This window comes from Hemibagrus wyckioides, linkage group LG01 (genome assembly GCF_019097595.1).
Source record: "Hemibagrus wyckioides isolate EC202008001 linkage group LG01, SWU_Hwy_1.0, whole genome shotgun sequence".
Classification (NCBI taxonomy): domain Eukaryota; kingdom Metazoa; phylum Chordata; class Actinopteri; order Siluriformes; family Bagridae; genus Hemibagrus; species Hemibagrus wyckioides.
Genome location: NC_080710.1, coordinates 21,091,794 through 21,108,583, shown reverse-complemented (window position 1 = coordinate 21,108,583; position 16,790 = coordinate 21,091,794). Strand labels below are relative to the sequence as shown.

Sequence of the window (16,790 nt, the reverse complement as noted above, 5' to 3'; positions counted from 1 at the left end):
TCCTTGTGCCATGTATATAATAAGCTGAAGTATTGTTCTGTATAAAAGACTTCCTACTTTGATGACTTTCTCTTGCAGAGATGCGTGACAAACTGCGAAAGTGGCGGGAGGAGAATTACAGGAATAGCGAGCAGATAGTGGACGTCGGAGAGGAGCTGATCAGCGAGCATGCGTCAAAGCTCGGAGACGACAGTAAGTCTAAACTCAAACTCGACATTGTGGCTTCATAACCTTCTATAACACTTACTGTGTAGTCTGTTACTCTTGTGGACATGTTATATCAAGACCTCTGCTGCTTTTCCTAGCATGGTCACTTTATCTTAGATGATGATTATCGAATATGCAGGAGATCACGGCATTCCTGACCATAACAAAACAAATCTTCCATTCATCTCTGACTTGTGTATATGTGCCTCCTGAAAGCATATATATGGTGAGATATAGGTGAGAAATACTGGGGGTGACCTATGGCTTCTGTTGAGATAACTACATTATTGAGCTAATACACACAATCTCATAAGGCAATGGGACTTGCGCAGAAGAGCTGTCAGAATCCAAGATATTTGGAAGTCTTTGTGTCTGCTCTTTAAGAGTAAATGCTATAGGTCAGGGATGTCCAATCGTATCCACAAAGGGCCAGTATTGGTGCAGGTTTTCATACCAATCCATCAGGAGCCACACCTGATTCTACCTGTTTAATCAGTTGATCTTGGCTTGCAGTAGATTTAGATGTGGCTTCTGCTTGGTTGAAATGAAAACCTGCACCCACACCAGCCCTTTCCGGATAGGACTGGACCCCTGCTATAAGTATTTAAATGCTGTTTCGTGTGTAAACCATACTTCTTTAGTAATACCTAAGTAAATTGTTAACTTGCTGCTGGTTTAAAGTAGAGAAATAAACAGGTTTTTGTAATTAATCTGCCGTTGTAGGTCACATGACCTTGGAATCATGGCAGAGATAGCATGTCTAGATTGTATTCAAACTAGTACACGTATACTGATCAGTACATGCTGATATAGCAGAACATATATCAGCTCCTGAATCGATTTTGCACACAGCTCTTCATTCTACAGATCTTAAACCTTGCTAGCTGATTGTGCTTTCCTAACACATCCACTGTCATGCTTCCATTAAGTTTCTGGACAGTTATGCACCATAGCCGAATGGACACGGACCTAATTAATTCAGCTAATAATCAGATAACCGCCGTCATAATGCTCTGTGCACGACATGACACTCCTGTGCTGCAGGCAATAGCTTTAAATACAATTTTCCTCCATTTCACTTTTGGGGGAAGTTCAAATTCATGCTGTAACTTTAGAAGGAAAAGGAAGACATTTCTAAGCCTTGAAAGGCATGTAGCTTTCATAAAGTAGTAGAAAATGTACAAAAAATCCCCATATAAATGGTTTTTCCAGACTGCTTCACTCAGTACATCATATGAAATCTTCAGGATAATGTCAGATGCACGGGCCTCTGTGGATACGGAATATGAAATATATATTGTGCTTGTTGAATTATGACCAGACAGTTCAGCACCAATATTTCACCCAACCAGCACACTGACAATTATTGCCAATAATGTGATCTGAAGCAGCCTTTTAAGACTTTAAAAGATTATTTAAAAGAACAGTGTAGGTTCCTGATTTGAAATTAAATCCTGCTTGCAGACTATTTAATTTATCTTTATTATTATTATTATTATTATTATTATTATTATTATTATTATTATTATTATTATTATTATTAATTAATCAAGTAATTAAGCAATTAAGTAATTTATTATAATTTATTATTATTATTATTGCTTGTCTGGAATTTCCTTCGGGATCAATAAATTCTATCTACCTATCTGTCTATCTATAACGCAATACACTATCTATCTATCTATCTATCTATCTATCTATCTATCTATCTATCTATCTATCTATCTATCTATCTATCTATCTATCTATCTATCTATCTATCTATCTATCTATCTCTATCTATCTATCTATCTCTATCTATCTATCTATCTATCTAATTTTAAAGCTTAGTGTTAGTTTTAATATAGTTTTCATTATCAGCATCTGGTGAGACATGTTTCAGAGCACTGATGATGACGTTGTTGCCTTACTTAATTTTTTCCTACTTTTTTATTATTAAAGAATATTTGTTACTTTTCACTTATGATCCAGGTTTTCTAACATGATGATGAATGAGCAACAGAGGAACGCAGGCCAGTACCTGTCTCGCGTCTAAAATCCACTCAGTTTCAGTTAATAATTTTTATTCAAACTAAACGATTATCACTTCTTCTTTTTTTCTGATCAACTCAGTATGTACTTGACATACGTTTTTTTATCAAATCCGATTATCCTTGACTTTCCCACAACACAAACGTGAAGGCGTAAAGGGCCGTGTGATGAGCCACACATATGGAGAGCTTTATTCAACTGCTTTGGCTGCCGCAGTTCTTATGATTCATACAGTATTTAAGGAAAGAGGTAAACACTTAACACCGCCTGGTTTTATTGAAACCAGCTCTGAAACTGGCTGTGAAACAAGATGGTAATTATCAAAGCAAGACTTGCAATCATAAAAACCCGAAAAAAGCCAGAAGGAGCTGCAGGCGTTTGTTTTGGCACATCATTTTTATTTTATTTTTTTAATTCTTGCTCAGTAAGATTTTTATTGCTCTTTCTCAATGAACAGGTAGCAGCCGATGAAGTATGCACAGCCTGTGAAACACACTTGTCTGATATGGAGCATTAATTCCATTAATTGGTTCCATTAGCCAAGCCCATTAATCAACCCATTTTTTATTGTTCAAGTGAAAAGGTCACACTAACGTTTTGCTAAGCATTTGACTTTTATTAGCACTTTGTGGAAACGCGAGGAAATATATTTTGATGATTGGCAACAGGGCACTGTCCCAGACTTCTCAGGAATCTCTTATTGGTGAAATAATAACTGTGAGTCAGGGCCTTTTTCACGTCTGTGTTTAATTGTAATTCATGGGAGATGTGGATAATAATTCGTGGTAGCTTGTGCTAATGGTTGCCAGATATTTAGAAAGGTCATATATGGTTATTCAGGACTAACAGTATTAAAGATATGCAGTTATTTTTTAACTGTGTTGCAGAACTCTTTATGCAAATCTCCTGACTTGTCCTATAAGCATTGTTTAGAAAGAACATTATTTACTATCCGGTGTCACCCAAATGAGGATGGGTTTTCTTCTGAGCCTGGTTCCTCTCAAGGTTTCTTCATGTCATCTCAGGGAGTTTTGCCTTGCCACCGTTGCCTGAGGCTTGCTCATTAGAGATCAATATTAACTTTATAGTTTTTGTTCTATGTTTCTATATTTCTGTAAAGCTGCTTTGAGACAATGTCCATGTTTAAAAGTGCTATACATCTGAATTTTACTGAAGATTAAAACTTGGATACATTAGCATTTAAAAAAAAAAAGAAACCTTTTTGGAGTGATGTTAGTGATGGATTTGTAAGTAGCTGCCTAAAAACTAAGTTTACTGAGTGCTGCTGTTTTGTGTTTCTTTCTTCCGCACAGTTTGGATAATTTATGAGCAGGTGATGATCGCAGCACTGGACTGCAGTCGCGATGATTTGGCCTGGGTGAGTTTCTAGTCTCTTCCTCCCTCATCCTCTCAGGCTGAACTTCATCCCCTTACACACTGTGTGCTGCTTTGGGGCCCTGCTATTCAGACAGAAATCATGTGCTGGAAACAAGTCACTGAAGATTAATTCAAAGATCTCTCCTAATGCAGACCTGCCAATCAGGAATGCCAGATTTTTAATATCACACTATGGTGCTATGTGTTCTCGCTAACAATTTGGCAAAAGAGTCTCCTTTTTCCCCTCTCTCCAGTAAAAACAGGAGATGAACCAGTTGACATCAATGTGGAGTAAGTGACAGTTGCGTAGGTTTTTGAACTCTCCAGTATTTACTGATCCCCTGGAAGCCCTGCCCTTCCTGTCATCTCACATTAGAAACTGTTTAGCCAGTACGCTTGCCTTGACAAGATTTTCCCACTTAAAAGACGCGGCCTTGCTTTCTGTTAAAGAAACCGGAGAATGTTTGTTAACGTCAAATAAAATCTGTAAATGCATGTTGATAGTGTATATAGTTAGCATTATTTAATTATGTTATTGTATAATATTGTGTATGTGTGTTTAACATCAGTTTACTTGTATTCATTACGGACAATTTTCAGCCAAGAATTGCCAAAAGCGGCCATTTTCCAGCTGAAAGAGATGAAAGATAGATAAAAAAAGATCATGTGTTAAAAAATAATCATTTTAATCCTAATGATATTTAGAAAGTGATTACAAAATTTTTTGGCTCTCCTGCACCATCCTCTTGGTTTCATCCAACTGCTGAATCCATGGTCAACAAAGAGCTTACGAAGGACGTCCCTCCAAAATGACACGGCAAATACTTACCAGGGAGGCTGCCAAGAGACCTACGGCAATATTAAAGGTGCCGCAGGGATATCTGACAAGAAGTGATTACTCTCTGAATTTGACAACAATCTCAAATCATGTGTCCAAAAGTGTTATAGCCTGATGAGACCAATTCTGAAAGTTATAATAATTCTGTAATCACAAAAGAACAGTATACCCGTGGTGGCAGCATTATGCTTTAGAGCTGCTTTTCTTCAGCCAGAACTGGGCCCTTTATCAAGGTCAAGGGAATCATGAACATCTACAAATACCAGTCGATTTTAGTGCACAACCTTCAGGTGTCTGCGAGTAAGCTGTAGATGAAAAGGACTTTTACTTTTTAACACGACTACAACCCCAAGCATGCATCCGAAACAACAAGGAATGGCTTAACCAAAAGAAGATTGTTTCTGTAGGGTTTTCTTCACATTTTCTTGGTTTCTTCTGATTGCTGAATGGTCCACAATGTGCTTGCCAAGAACAGGACGTCCCTCCAAAATTTAGAAAAGGACAAGACAAATACTTACCACAGAGGCTGCAAAGAGACCTATGGCAATATCAAAGGTGCGGCAAGAATATCTGACAAGAAGTGAATACTCTCTGAATGTGACAACAATCTCTCGTATTCTTCACGTTTGGGCTATGGGGTAGGAATAGAAAGAAGCATCTCACAAAAAAAAACATACTACATACCAACTCAACTACATCAACCCAGTCCATGTGGTGAAATGTGTAGTGGAATATTTATATCTTTGGGAATTGGTCTCATCAGACCAAAACCACAGTGCAGCATGGTGGTGGCAGCATCATCAACTGCTACAAATTCCATTCTGTTTTAGTGCAAAAACCTTCAGGTGTCTGTTAGTAAACTGAAGAAGAAAAGGTATGTCACTTTTCAGCGTGACAATGACGTTACATTTTTTTTAAAACCTTTTTCTATCCCCCCCCCCCACTTCATCTTTGCAATTCCACATTAGGTGGGAAAAGTTCTGATATGATTTATGACGGAAAATATGCTGCCTAATGTACAAGATTTACTCTGAGCTGACTTAGCGCCAGCTTTATTTCAACATGTCATTTATTAATTTGGCCTCCTTTTTTCATAAATATGTAGAGAAGAGACTCTTTTCTGCTGGCTTCAGCTGAAACAGTGACTCAAAGGAAGCAGGAAACCGATCATTCCGCTGATTGCTTAATCGCTGATTGGATTAAGCTGTAGAATATCCATTCCTTTTTGACCAGGAAATCATTAGATTTGATGAGCCCCATTCCTCACCATGTGAAAGAGCAACATGTAGCTCAGTGTAAAGAAGAAAATCCTACAGCACAACTGCATCAGTAATTTTCACATATATACACCGACCAGGCATAACATTATGACCCCCCCGCCTAATCTTGTGTTAGTCCCCTTTTTGCTGCCAAAACAGCCCTGACCTTTCATGCACTGTGTATTCTGACACCTTTCTATCAGAACCAGCATTAACTTCTTCGACAGTAGCTCGTCCGTTAGATCGGATCACATGGGCCAGCCTTCGCCCCCACGTGCATCAATGAGCCCTGGCCGCCCATGACCATGTCGACGGTTCACCACTGTTCCTTCCTTTGACCACTCTTGAAAGATACTGACCACTGCAGACCGGGAACACCCCACAAGAATTTTGTTTTGGAGATGCTCTGATCCAGTGGTCTAGCCATCAAAATCTGGCCCTTGTCAAACTCGCTCAAATCCTTACACTTGTCCATTTTTCCTGTTTCTAACACATCAACTTTGAGGACAAAATGTTCACTTGCTGCCTAATATATCCCACCCACTAACAGGTGCCATGATGAGGAGATCATCAGTGCTTTACCTGTCACTGGGCATAATGTTATGCCTGATCTGTGTATTTTACATTTACATTTCTGGCATTTGACAGATGCCCTTATCCAAAGACACTTACATTTTTTATCTCATTTTATACAACTGAGCAATTCAGGGTTAAGGGCCTTGCTCAAGGGCTCAACAATGGCAGCTTGGTGGACCTGGGATTCAAACTCACAACCTTCCGATCAGTAGTCCAACTCCCTAACCACTAAAATACCACATTTTTCTTTTCAAAAGCCTTTCATGTAATATTGCTCTCTCAGACCAGTGAGTTTATGCAATTATCAATTTTTGGCCTTGAATTATACAAAAATAAATTTTGTATAAACAGAAGTACATTTGCATTTCTGGTATTTGGCAGATACTTTTATCCGGAGTGACATGCTTTCTTGATGAAGTTTCTATTAAGTTTTAAGTTTCATCCTGATACTGGTTCACTAGGTCACTGGTTTTTAAGTGCTAGTTAAAGTATTTCAGGAAGAGTTAAGTGCCAGAACAGAGGAGAGACCTGATGCATCCTTTGTACCCGGGAAGATAATAGGACCTGTTGAACCAGAGTTGAACCCTAAGCATGTTATTGCCTGTAACTGATACGAAATAACAGTAGAGTGATATACATGTTGTCATAAACATTGACTCCACACATTTTCTGTGGTTTTATACACAGCATTATGTGCTTATAACACAGGTTTTCTATATTTTTGTACAGAGTTGCCTACAGGAGCTGAAGAGGCAGTTTCCAGACAGTCACAGAGTAACACGATTAGCAGGCATGCGGCTCGAGGCTCTGGAGAGGTAAGATTAATTAGAACCCAAATTTAGCCAGCTTGTCCTTGGGTGTGTGTTGGGGTGTGGAGGGTCAGATCGCGGCGCAGGTTGAGAAGTAGTCTGGAAGGCTGTTTATTTAGTAAGCCACCATTCCACTGACTAAGCGGAAGAGCGAAGGATAGTTTCAGGATTTTATATTTCTGTGGTTGTTTTGCCCAAGTGAGGAATTCCCAGGGAGGAAGTGGTAGGATTCACTATTATTCTGGAGGCCCCTGTTTTGTTTTATTCTTCTTTCTTTCTTTCTTTTTTTCTTCTTTGACTTTTGCATAGCCTCTAGGTGCATTAGAAATAGCTGGATAGCCTGACAAAAACAGACCGTGTCACATCTTGTTTTCACTCGACCCTTTCGTTTCAGCAAGCGAAAGTAATAAGAATCAATGTTAATATGTTTATATTTCATGAGTCATCGGTTTTCAGTCTGTGCACCATATCGACTTGTTTATCGCTCATGCCATAATTGAGAACGATCGCTTCTGGACTGTTAGATTAAATAAACTGCAAATTTCAGTCTAATTGCCATCAGACGTGCTGCCTAAATGAAGCCCTACACACGCACACGTTCACACGCACACACAACATGCCTGAATCCTACATAAACAAAGCCAAGTGGTGGAGGCGTGCTTGCCCTATTGCTGTGTTATGTTAGATGTGCCAGAGTGCAGTTGAGTAATAAAGTGGATGTTAGGGGAGAAGTGGGGTGGAAGTGGAGCTGTTCACTGATAATAAGATCCAGAGTCGCTTCTGTTGGCAGCTGTGAGCACAAACAGGTCTTAATCACGAGGACACGGTTTGCAAGATGTTTGTTTTTTAAGTCACAAATTTAGCTTCCTTCCTCAAAAATGAACATGAAGCTTTTGTGGAAGTTTTAAATGGTCCTTGGAGACTGAGAATTTTTAAAATCATTTTTTGTTGGGCATTGAGGAATTCCAGGGAATGAGCAAATAGGTGCTGGTTTCTAAGGAGGCCTCAGCTTCAGAAAGATGAATAGGTGACCTGTTCCACCCTCAGACCTCAAAACCATTATGAACTCTTATATCTTTAAAATATGGCAGGTTGATTGGGAATGTTTAGTACGAGTAAATTTTACAAAATCAGTCATGCTCTACAGTCATGTAGAAATCGCTGTTAACGAGGAAGTCTCTGATAACTCCTCCTTTATGCCCAAATCCAATATCTTGGTGTGATTACTGATGGTTTCAACTTCTCTAGGATTTTATTTATTTATTCATTTTAATCACTTTAATTCAATATGAAAATGTTTTGAATCAAAAGAAGCCAGATTTGGTTTTGGATTTACGATAAACATTTTACAAAGTTAATAAAAAAAAAAATCTTTTATTTATTTATAAGACTTGTATTTATTTTCCCCCCATATTTTTCTACATTTTAATCCGTTTCTCGTCATGAAAATAGCCAGTGTATGCCAGTATACTGACAATCAGTTTTTTGTACTGCACTTTTCACAAAAACTAAATTCATCTAGCACTCTACTGTTCCTCTCATTTGGTAATGAACTCATTTCAGGAATCATTTACCTGTACAGAAATATGTTGAAATATCAAACAGTGCTTTAATTTCTTCTTTAAAACAAATCTCTTTAGTAAATGGCATAAGTTTATTTTTCTCCTGCTCAACATGCGAGGAAGCAGCTCTGCGAGCGAGGTGTAATTGTTGTTGCAAGTGAGGACTGATCTGCTTAGAGGTGCAGCAGTCTTTGCAAATCCAGAAGAAAGTCCTAGCAATTATCGCAGATCCAGATGTTTGTGTTCATTCGTGAACTTGATTCATTTTTAAGCTGCCCAGAGACTCTAACTACAGGCACGCTAGACAACTGTTTATTTCCTTCCTTAGATACATCGCTAATCTGTGCGAGGAGTTAAGCTGCCCTGTATACAAGACGTTGATTGCCTTGAGCTCTGTTGATTTCGGTGCTGCCTAACAAATGATGACACAGCTCTTTACTTTTAAAGGTATGAGGATGCCAACAAATTGTACGATTCGATACTGCAAGACGATCCCACTAATACGGTGAGTAAAGACATAAAGATCAGCTTGCTGTGATTCGATTGTATCGTGTCAAATGGATTGAAGTTCTTTGCAAGTCATATAACTTTTAGTTGAACTCTGTCCTTTCTATTAACTCTCTCTCTCTCTCTCTCTCTCTCTCTCTCTCTCTCTCTCTCTCTCTCTGAGTGTTGTCACTCACTGTCTTGTGATTCGTATACATTTGTGACATTTGAGTCTAGAATGTTTGTTAAAATCAAGATTTATTTCCTGTATTTCTCTCTCTCTCTCTCTCTCTCTCTCTCTCTCAAACACTCTCTCACACACCCCAAATGCAAGTGGGGAAAGGAAGTGACTGTATTGCACTCTTAGAAATATACTTTTCAACAAAAATAAATGCAGATGTAAATGTTTCAAGGCATTCATTCTTCCCCTCCTCTAGCTTTAATCCGCACATTATGTTCAGAGTTTTTTTTTTGCCCTTGCAAAAAAGCCAGTGCATTTGATTGGGATTTGCTTCTTGTCCCCTTCTATTTTGCAAAAACTATAGTTCATCATCCAGTTGATCTATAACCCCATAAATCCACCAATCTGGGTAATAAAATAAAAACCAGCATGTGGCTCATGTCAAGTCTTTCTGACTCAACATGGAAATGCTTCTTCTTCTGCTCCTCAGTTAACATAACAGTAGCCACAGAGCTAATTTGTTTTTTGCAAGTCATGTGTCACATTTTCACATTAGTCATGTGTCACACATCATTCTTTTTCTTTTTTTTTTAAACTTGATTTACCCCGTGTTTCATTTGAACCATTTACAGCAACCAAATATGCCCAAGTTTTGCCAGTCTGTCCCAGTCAGCCCATCCTACCATCACCAAACACATACCTGCTGTTAATTTATTCCACATGGACACGTGGCTGTATAAAAAAAAAAATAAATAAATGCTTTAATGCATTCTCAAATGAATGTGTTTGTTTTGGCTCTTTGCTGAAGAAGCTCAACACAACTCTGACACATGGACTTGCTTAGTTGTAAGAAATGTTTTCTCTGGGCTGGCAAAATGAAGCAAAGATGGATTCTACACCTAACAGTCAGTCCTTTTCAAAGTCATGAAAGCTTTACTCACAAAGTCAATAAACCGGCACACGCCTCGATGCAGTCACCTCTCTCTTACTCTGCTGCTGTGACTGACTGTATTCCCTCCCTCAACTCTAGTCATCCTCATCTTGCACAAGAAAACCTTCTTCATGTCCTCCTCCTCTCGCTTGCTGCCTCTCCTCAATCCCCCTTGCATTCATTATATCATTACCGTTGGTATTTATTTTACTATCTGCTTCTTTTGGCCCACAGAGCCCCCATCACTCTTTTTCCGTTTTTTTTTTTTGCTTGTTTTTCAGACTAGTCAACCGAGACCCTGTCCCGATTCCCATGATTAAATTGCAAACACACTGAACAAACGGGAGTTTGAGATAACTGATGCAAAATGGATAGTGTCAAAACAATTCAGTCACAGTTTTTTTTTTATTTCATTTTTTATTTTTTTTAATGCAGTCCTGATTTTTTTTTTTTTTTGTTTTTGCTCCTCTGAGCATTAACAGAACACATTCCCACATGGAAACCTGTTTTCCTCATTTTCACATGGTGTCCAAGTCGAACATGTGGTGTAATGTGCATTACATAATTATATTTACTAATCAACTCTCTTGACTGTCTAAGCCATGCGTGATTTAATTAGAAGATCTGGAGAGACGCTCCGTTATTGAATCACTTGGAGTTTAAATGTACAGAGATGTGGCTGGAGTATGTGCTTTAAAAAGAGACTTTTATGTGATATCTTATTCTGATGCAAGATGGAAGATATATTGCTGTAAAATTTATATATAAATTTAAATAAAAAAAGTGCATTTCCCTCAAAAGTCTTTCAATTTATATGAAAGCCATTCAAAAGATACCAGATAGGTTCACTGGTCAAAAAAGACATGACATAATATTTTATTTGTCCTTAAATACATCTAAATATTATTTAGATCATATTTCTTTATTTTGTACCTATAGTTAAAAAAACGTAATGGAATGGCTCACTCAGTCACACAATCCTAACCTGGTTTCTCATGGACTAGCTGGACCAAAAAGTTAAAGAGAGACATAAAACTTGCTCTACAAAAAAGCCTTACAAAAGTACAGATTTTTTTCTCATGGAATTCTTATTTTATTTCCGTTTCTAGAATTTGGCAGATGCCCTTATCTAGAGCGACTTACATTTGATCTCATTTTATACACCTGAGCAATTAAGGGTTAAGGGCCTTGCTCAGGAGCCCAGTAGTGGCAGCTTGGTGGACCTGGGATTTGAGCTTATAACCTTCGAAGCAGTAGTCTAACACCTTAATTAGTACTAAGCTACCACATCCCCCATTATTTGTCACATTTACGAGCGTACACAAAAAGACGTGGTGAAATTTCGACTGTCTGTGTCATCAAAATAGACTAGAATAGAATTACAATAAAAATAATTTTTTTAAGCTCTACAGGGAAACATATATGTAGAAAATATAATATATTAGTACAGATTGATGGAAGAGCAGTATGAACTTTTATGAATAATCAGCAAATGTATGAAGCTGTGTGCAATTCTAGGGCAATATGTGCTGTTGTAGTGGTGGTGTGCAGAAAAGTGTCCATGAGCATGTCATTCATTGGCACAGATATTTTACAAGGGATTTTTCTAGTGACCTTATGCAAATGACCATTCTTTAATAACAAGTTAATACCAGCTAAAGAAATAAATAAATACCACCTGTATCAAAAAGAAAAGGGTATGCTAAATCAGTCTCAGGGTGGTGTGAAGCTGAGGACAGTTCAGTTACCACCTCGAAGTTGATTATTCTTCCAATAATGGCATGTGCTACAGTGTTTTATTTAATTTATTTATTTATTTTTTTGCACCAAGAATTTATCCAGCAATTATAACCCCAGCTTCTTTCTTAATTTTCTATTCAATTTAACAGGACAAAACTCTTCTGTCATGAAGACATTCTCCTGGCTAAAATTTGCTGTTATTCAGCATTAATACTCAAGACTCCTTCCATGAATGTTAGAGCTGGCTCTTTACAGAAAGCTTCACCACATCAATGATATGTTTTTAATCTAGTTATTATCAGTTTTGAGACTCTTACTATAGAAATGGTATCGTATTTAGAATGAGCACCTGAATGTAAACCAGCGATTTGAATTTCAGCTTGCTGTACTCTACTTTTATAGAAAAATAATCAACACATTCTGACTAGTCAGGGCTTGACAGTTCAACAATGCTTTTGTATAAGCCTTTTATATTTAGTTGTGTAGTTTGTAGTTTCCGTCATTTGGTCTGTTCAGTTAAGGCTCTCTCTTAGTCTCTGTCTGCATCAGTGTAGATTAAAAAACGGCGAGTTCTGTTCATGCCTGGTGTAGGCCGGGTGAGAATCGCCCACTTATGGGAACGTTGTGTTAATAGGCAGGTGCCCTGTGAACTCTTCTGACATATTGAGGTCCAGCCCAGAGTTCTGTGATAGGGTCTGTTTCTTTCCTGATTTCCAAACACCGGCCACCTCCCATTAGATTCCGTGTCCTCAAACCTGTGGGCGGGAATGGAACAAAACAGTGCTGCAATGTCCACCAGGCCATATATTTTTTCCCACAATCCAAAACTCTGGCTAGCAGATGGGCAGCAGAGGTTGTGGTATGGGAGTGGATGACATCATCTAGGCTACCTGTCTTTGTTGGTTTGGGTTAGACTTATCTGGACACTATTTTCTCATCACGGAATGTGAGAAGGGAGAGGATGATCCAAGAAAATGGCGGAAAATTGGCGGCTACGGTGAAGACTTGTGAGGCATCCCAACGTGCAGAGCTGAGATTGGAAACTGAGCTGTTGTAATTACAGGCTGTAGAATAGATGTGGTACCCATTAACCAAAATTGTTGAATCAACAAAAAATTGTTCAAGGCTTCTGTGCCATGGCGGTGTCGAAAGTATGTCAAAACTATGCGTTAGCCCTTCCACCATTTGTTGCGTTCCAATACCTACAGCAACGATCTAGGAAAAAAAAAATCTCCTAAGCTTATGTATACCATTTGCTTTCACTTCCTTTCTCTACACATTGAAGTGCTCACTAACAATATGCTTGGAATTATGACCCTTACTTCAATACAGTAAAATCTAACTTAATTAGCCCTTTTAGATTGAATAACGGTCCGGATTTGCTTAACATCTCATTCCTCACATTCGATCTGTAATTGACAAAAGCATATGAGCTCAACGAAAATTCCCGTTATATGCAATAGAACAGTTCTGTCGAATGATGCATCTTTTGTAAGCTTAGGTTTCCTACAAGAGGGTTTGTACTGAACTAAATCTAGATGCTTGTCCAATCATGTGTGGGTGCTTCTCACCCACATGGTTATTAAAAAGCCCTAAACTTGATGTACGTCACTGACACTGGTTCGGAAGATTTTGCTTTCCAATAAATCTTTCATCTTTGCACTGTATTAGCATAACTTGGCCTGGCGGAGTTTTGGCGACGTGTATAGAACATTAATAACGTATAAATTATTAACCCGAAATATTTGATTGAATTGCAAAGCCACAATTCGGTTATGCACGATTTGTGTGGCGAAAGCAGCACTGACTCCTCTTAAATACCCACTGAAAGAAACATTACAGTCTGCCGTCAAGGTGGACAGTTAAAGAACGTTTGAATATATAATCGATGAGAGAGAGAGATTTGGAAATCCTATTGTATATTTCATCTATATTCAGTAGCAATTGGGTGGCTTTTTCTGTAAGAGAGAACAAGAAAAGGCTGTGTAATCCCTTCGGCCTGTGGGCCTGTAGAAACAGGAGTGCGGCTATAAACACCCATCTCCTCAGTGTGAAGGCTTTCAAGTGCTAATTCAGAAAGAGTGCTGACAATAACATGGTCAGCCTTCTCGAAATTGTTACCTCTGGGAGAGTGATGTGTTTAACATGTTTTTACTTGTCGCAATCAGCCTCCGTCATTCTGGAAGGAAGAAGGCAAAATACAGCACAGTGGCTCATTTTTGGGCTTTTGTAAAAATATTTACAGTTCATTAAAACTAACGTCATGTATTGCCAACATTACCAGGAACCCACAGATTTGGTTGTACTAACAGAATGTCACTGTTCCATATAGATCATCTGTTGCTGTCTGTTTTTTGATGGCCTAATTAGGTATTAGGTTTCAGTTGGGGTTTGGGGCGCCATGCAAAGTCCTTTTGAAGTGTGCACGTGTGCGTGTGTCAGCACGACGTCTCGGCCCGGTGCTCTCAGCAGAGCTGGTGGCTGTGCCTGCCTGTGTGATGGATAAGTGGATTTGGAGTGGCAACGGTGTCGGAACAGTTTCAGATTTATTGCTGCTCAGATGTGACTCATGCCCTGCGCAACAGGGTTTGGTCTGCACTGTGGGAGTAAGGAAGAGCCACTCTATCAAATGCCAGTCCATAAATAATCTATGTGGCAAGACTGCACACTTCTATGGTTAAAGCTGCACTTGTAGATATAAAAAAAAAAGAACTCCTGGAAAAGTCATAGAAGCATTCGTAATACATTATGATTTAGATTGATGAGAGCCTTGTCCGCCAGAAGGTCGAATTAAAAAAGGGGGAAAAAAAAATGAACGTGATCTGGGGCCGATGCGAGCTAAGCCTAAGGGAGCTCCTGGGTTCGTGCTGGCCTGAGCTTACATGAATATATTAATTTCTCCACTTAAACATGATGAGTCACCACTTATCTGGTCTGGCTGAATGTTCACCTCTAAGTAGCAAGCTCATGATGTCAGAGTCTATGAGCGTCTCCAATAAAGTCTTTACAGTCCGTGATCTGGAGCATCGCTGTCATTAATAAAGTACATTTAGGCTTTTTTATTTATTTTTTTTAAAGCTGCAGTGCAACACTACTATTTTGCCGTGTGAACGACGGCTTGACCGATGTTTATTTGACCTCTGTGAATAAGATTGATAAGACTGATCAGTATGTAGCATAGACCTGGAGGTGAAAGTGCACATTCCAGCAGGTCACTCTAGATCTACCCTGATCATTTACACACCTCCTTGCTTGCTCTCTTGTGTCCTTTTCTCTCTCGGGACAAACACTTGAAGCTTCAGAGCACTAATCCTCTGTTGATGTCTCTCCACAGGCAGCGAGAAAGCGCAAGATCTCCATTCTACGTGCGCAGGGCAAGAGCAATGAGGCCATCCGGGCGCTCAATGAATATCTGGAGCAGTGAGTGTTTTACAAGCGGATTTGGGCCCCATTTTCTCCTCCCCTTCCCCTCCACTTTTTAATTAAAAGGGGCTTTGCCTTTTGATTGAGCTGGCCCCTGAGCCCCTTCCTTAACCCTGCTTTTGTCTGGTAAAGAACCTAACTGTCACTTTGTCTTGCAGGTTTGTGGGAGACCAGGAAGCATGGCATGAGCTGTCAGAACTCTACATCAACGAACATGAGTAATGACAATTGATCTCTTATCTGTACTCAGTGTGTTCGGTAGTCATTTTAGCATATGAAAACATGGCTTATTTCATTGTTATTTCACACCGTTCATCGAGCTCGCCAAAGCTGTTAATGAAATTTCAGGAATTGTACAAAACTGACCCATCCTCTCTCCAGATAATGGTGTAGATGTGAATTCATTTGAAGTCTGGAGACTGTTTGTGTGTGACTAACATCTAAACATCACAAACATAAGGCTTCAAGATTCACTGCCCATCTGAGGGAATCCTTCAGTGGATGAGTGTTGCATCCTGAGGGGTTGTGGGACAGCCTGAGGGAAATCCAGAAAAATGCCAGTCTCAGTCAGAGGCCTGCATTGAGCTCAGGATCTGTTTGTCACATGGAGTAGGGCTTTAATAGGATTTGCTCCTTAAGCCCTCTTTCATACTCTTAGGATAAAACTCCCCCTCTATTGATATCTCTGTTGCCAGGAGTTTGTGTTTGTACCAGAGATAAACAGTGTAGGAAAATAGTTTTGTTTTTGTCACTACTTCTATATCCCTCTTTAATTGTTTTTCTCTGTGTGTGTGGGTGTGGGAGAGATGGTCTCCGTGGTTGGAGGGTGCAGCCTATAGGAATGCAGGAGCCCGGTGAGGGGGCTGTATATTGGCTAGCTCGTGTTTTTGTGTAAGGGCTTTATTGCTGTAGTGGCCAGAGGAAATCCAGGGGTGAGAGGATTACCGTCTCGCTTAGTCCAACTTTTCTAATATCACACTATTCACTCTGACAACCCCCTGTCTACACGTGTGTCAATTTCTCTCTTATGACCCTTGGATTTCTTTCTTTTTTTATTTTAGGTCAGAGACTCTAGACTTCTTTTCCCCCATTTCCCTCCTCTTCCTGCAAACTGCATTATCACCTTTCTTTTCCATGCTGTTTAGCGAGAGAGGGGGGGGGGGATTCCCAGGACAAGGTGGTGGCACTTGCTCTCCCAGCCAATAAAAACAAGACCTGATGAGTTAAGATGATTAGAAATAAACTCCCACTTTATCTCTTTAGTGCCACCCTGCCGACTGAATATATGTAGGCAAGTTTTATGTTCTTTTGGCAGCTTCTATATTAGAAATCTAAATTTTATCTTGCCATTCTTAGATTTATTTCCTAGG

The 16,790-nt window shown here is 39.2% G+C and overlaps 1 protein-coding gene across 1 annotated transcript in view; it reads left to right on the top strand.

Moving 5' to 3' along the window:
* The window catches only part of emc2 (ER membrane protein complex subunit 2), a 29,338-nt gene that overhangs the window by 3,097 nt on the left and 9,451 nt on the right, over window positions 1-16,790 (top strand). Inside the window, exons 2-7 of the mRNA XM_058393358.1 lie at window positions 79-192; window positions 3,552-3,616; window positions 7,018-7,103; window positions 9,107-9,164; window positions 15,332-15,417; window positions 15,579-15,638. Coding sequence (XP_058249341.1) covers window positions 79-192; window positions 3,552-3,616; window positions 7,018-7,103; window positions 9,107-9,164; window positions 15,332-15,417; window positions 15,579-15,638 — 469 coding nt within the window. The remainder of the gene's footprint in view (window positions 1-78; window positions 193-3,551; window positions 3,617-7,017; window positions 7,104-9,106; window positions 9,165-15,331; window positions 15,418-15,578; window positions 15,639-16,790) is intronic.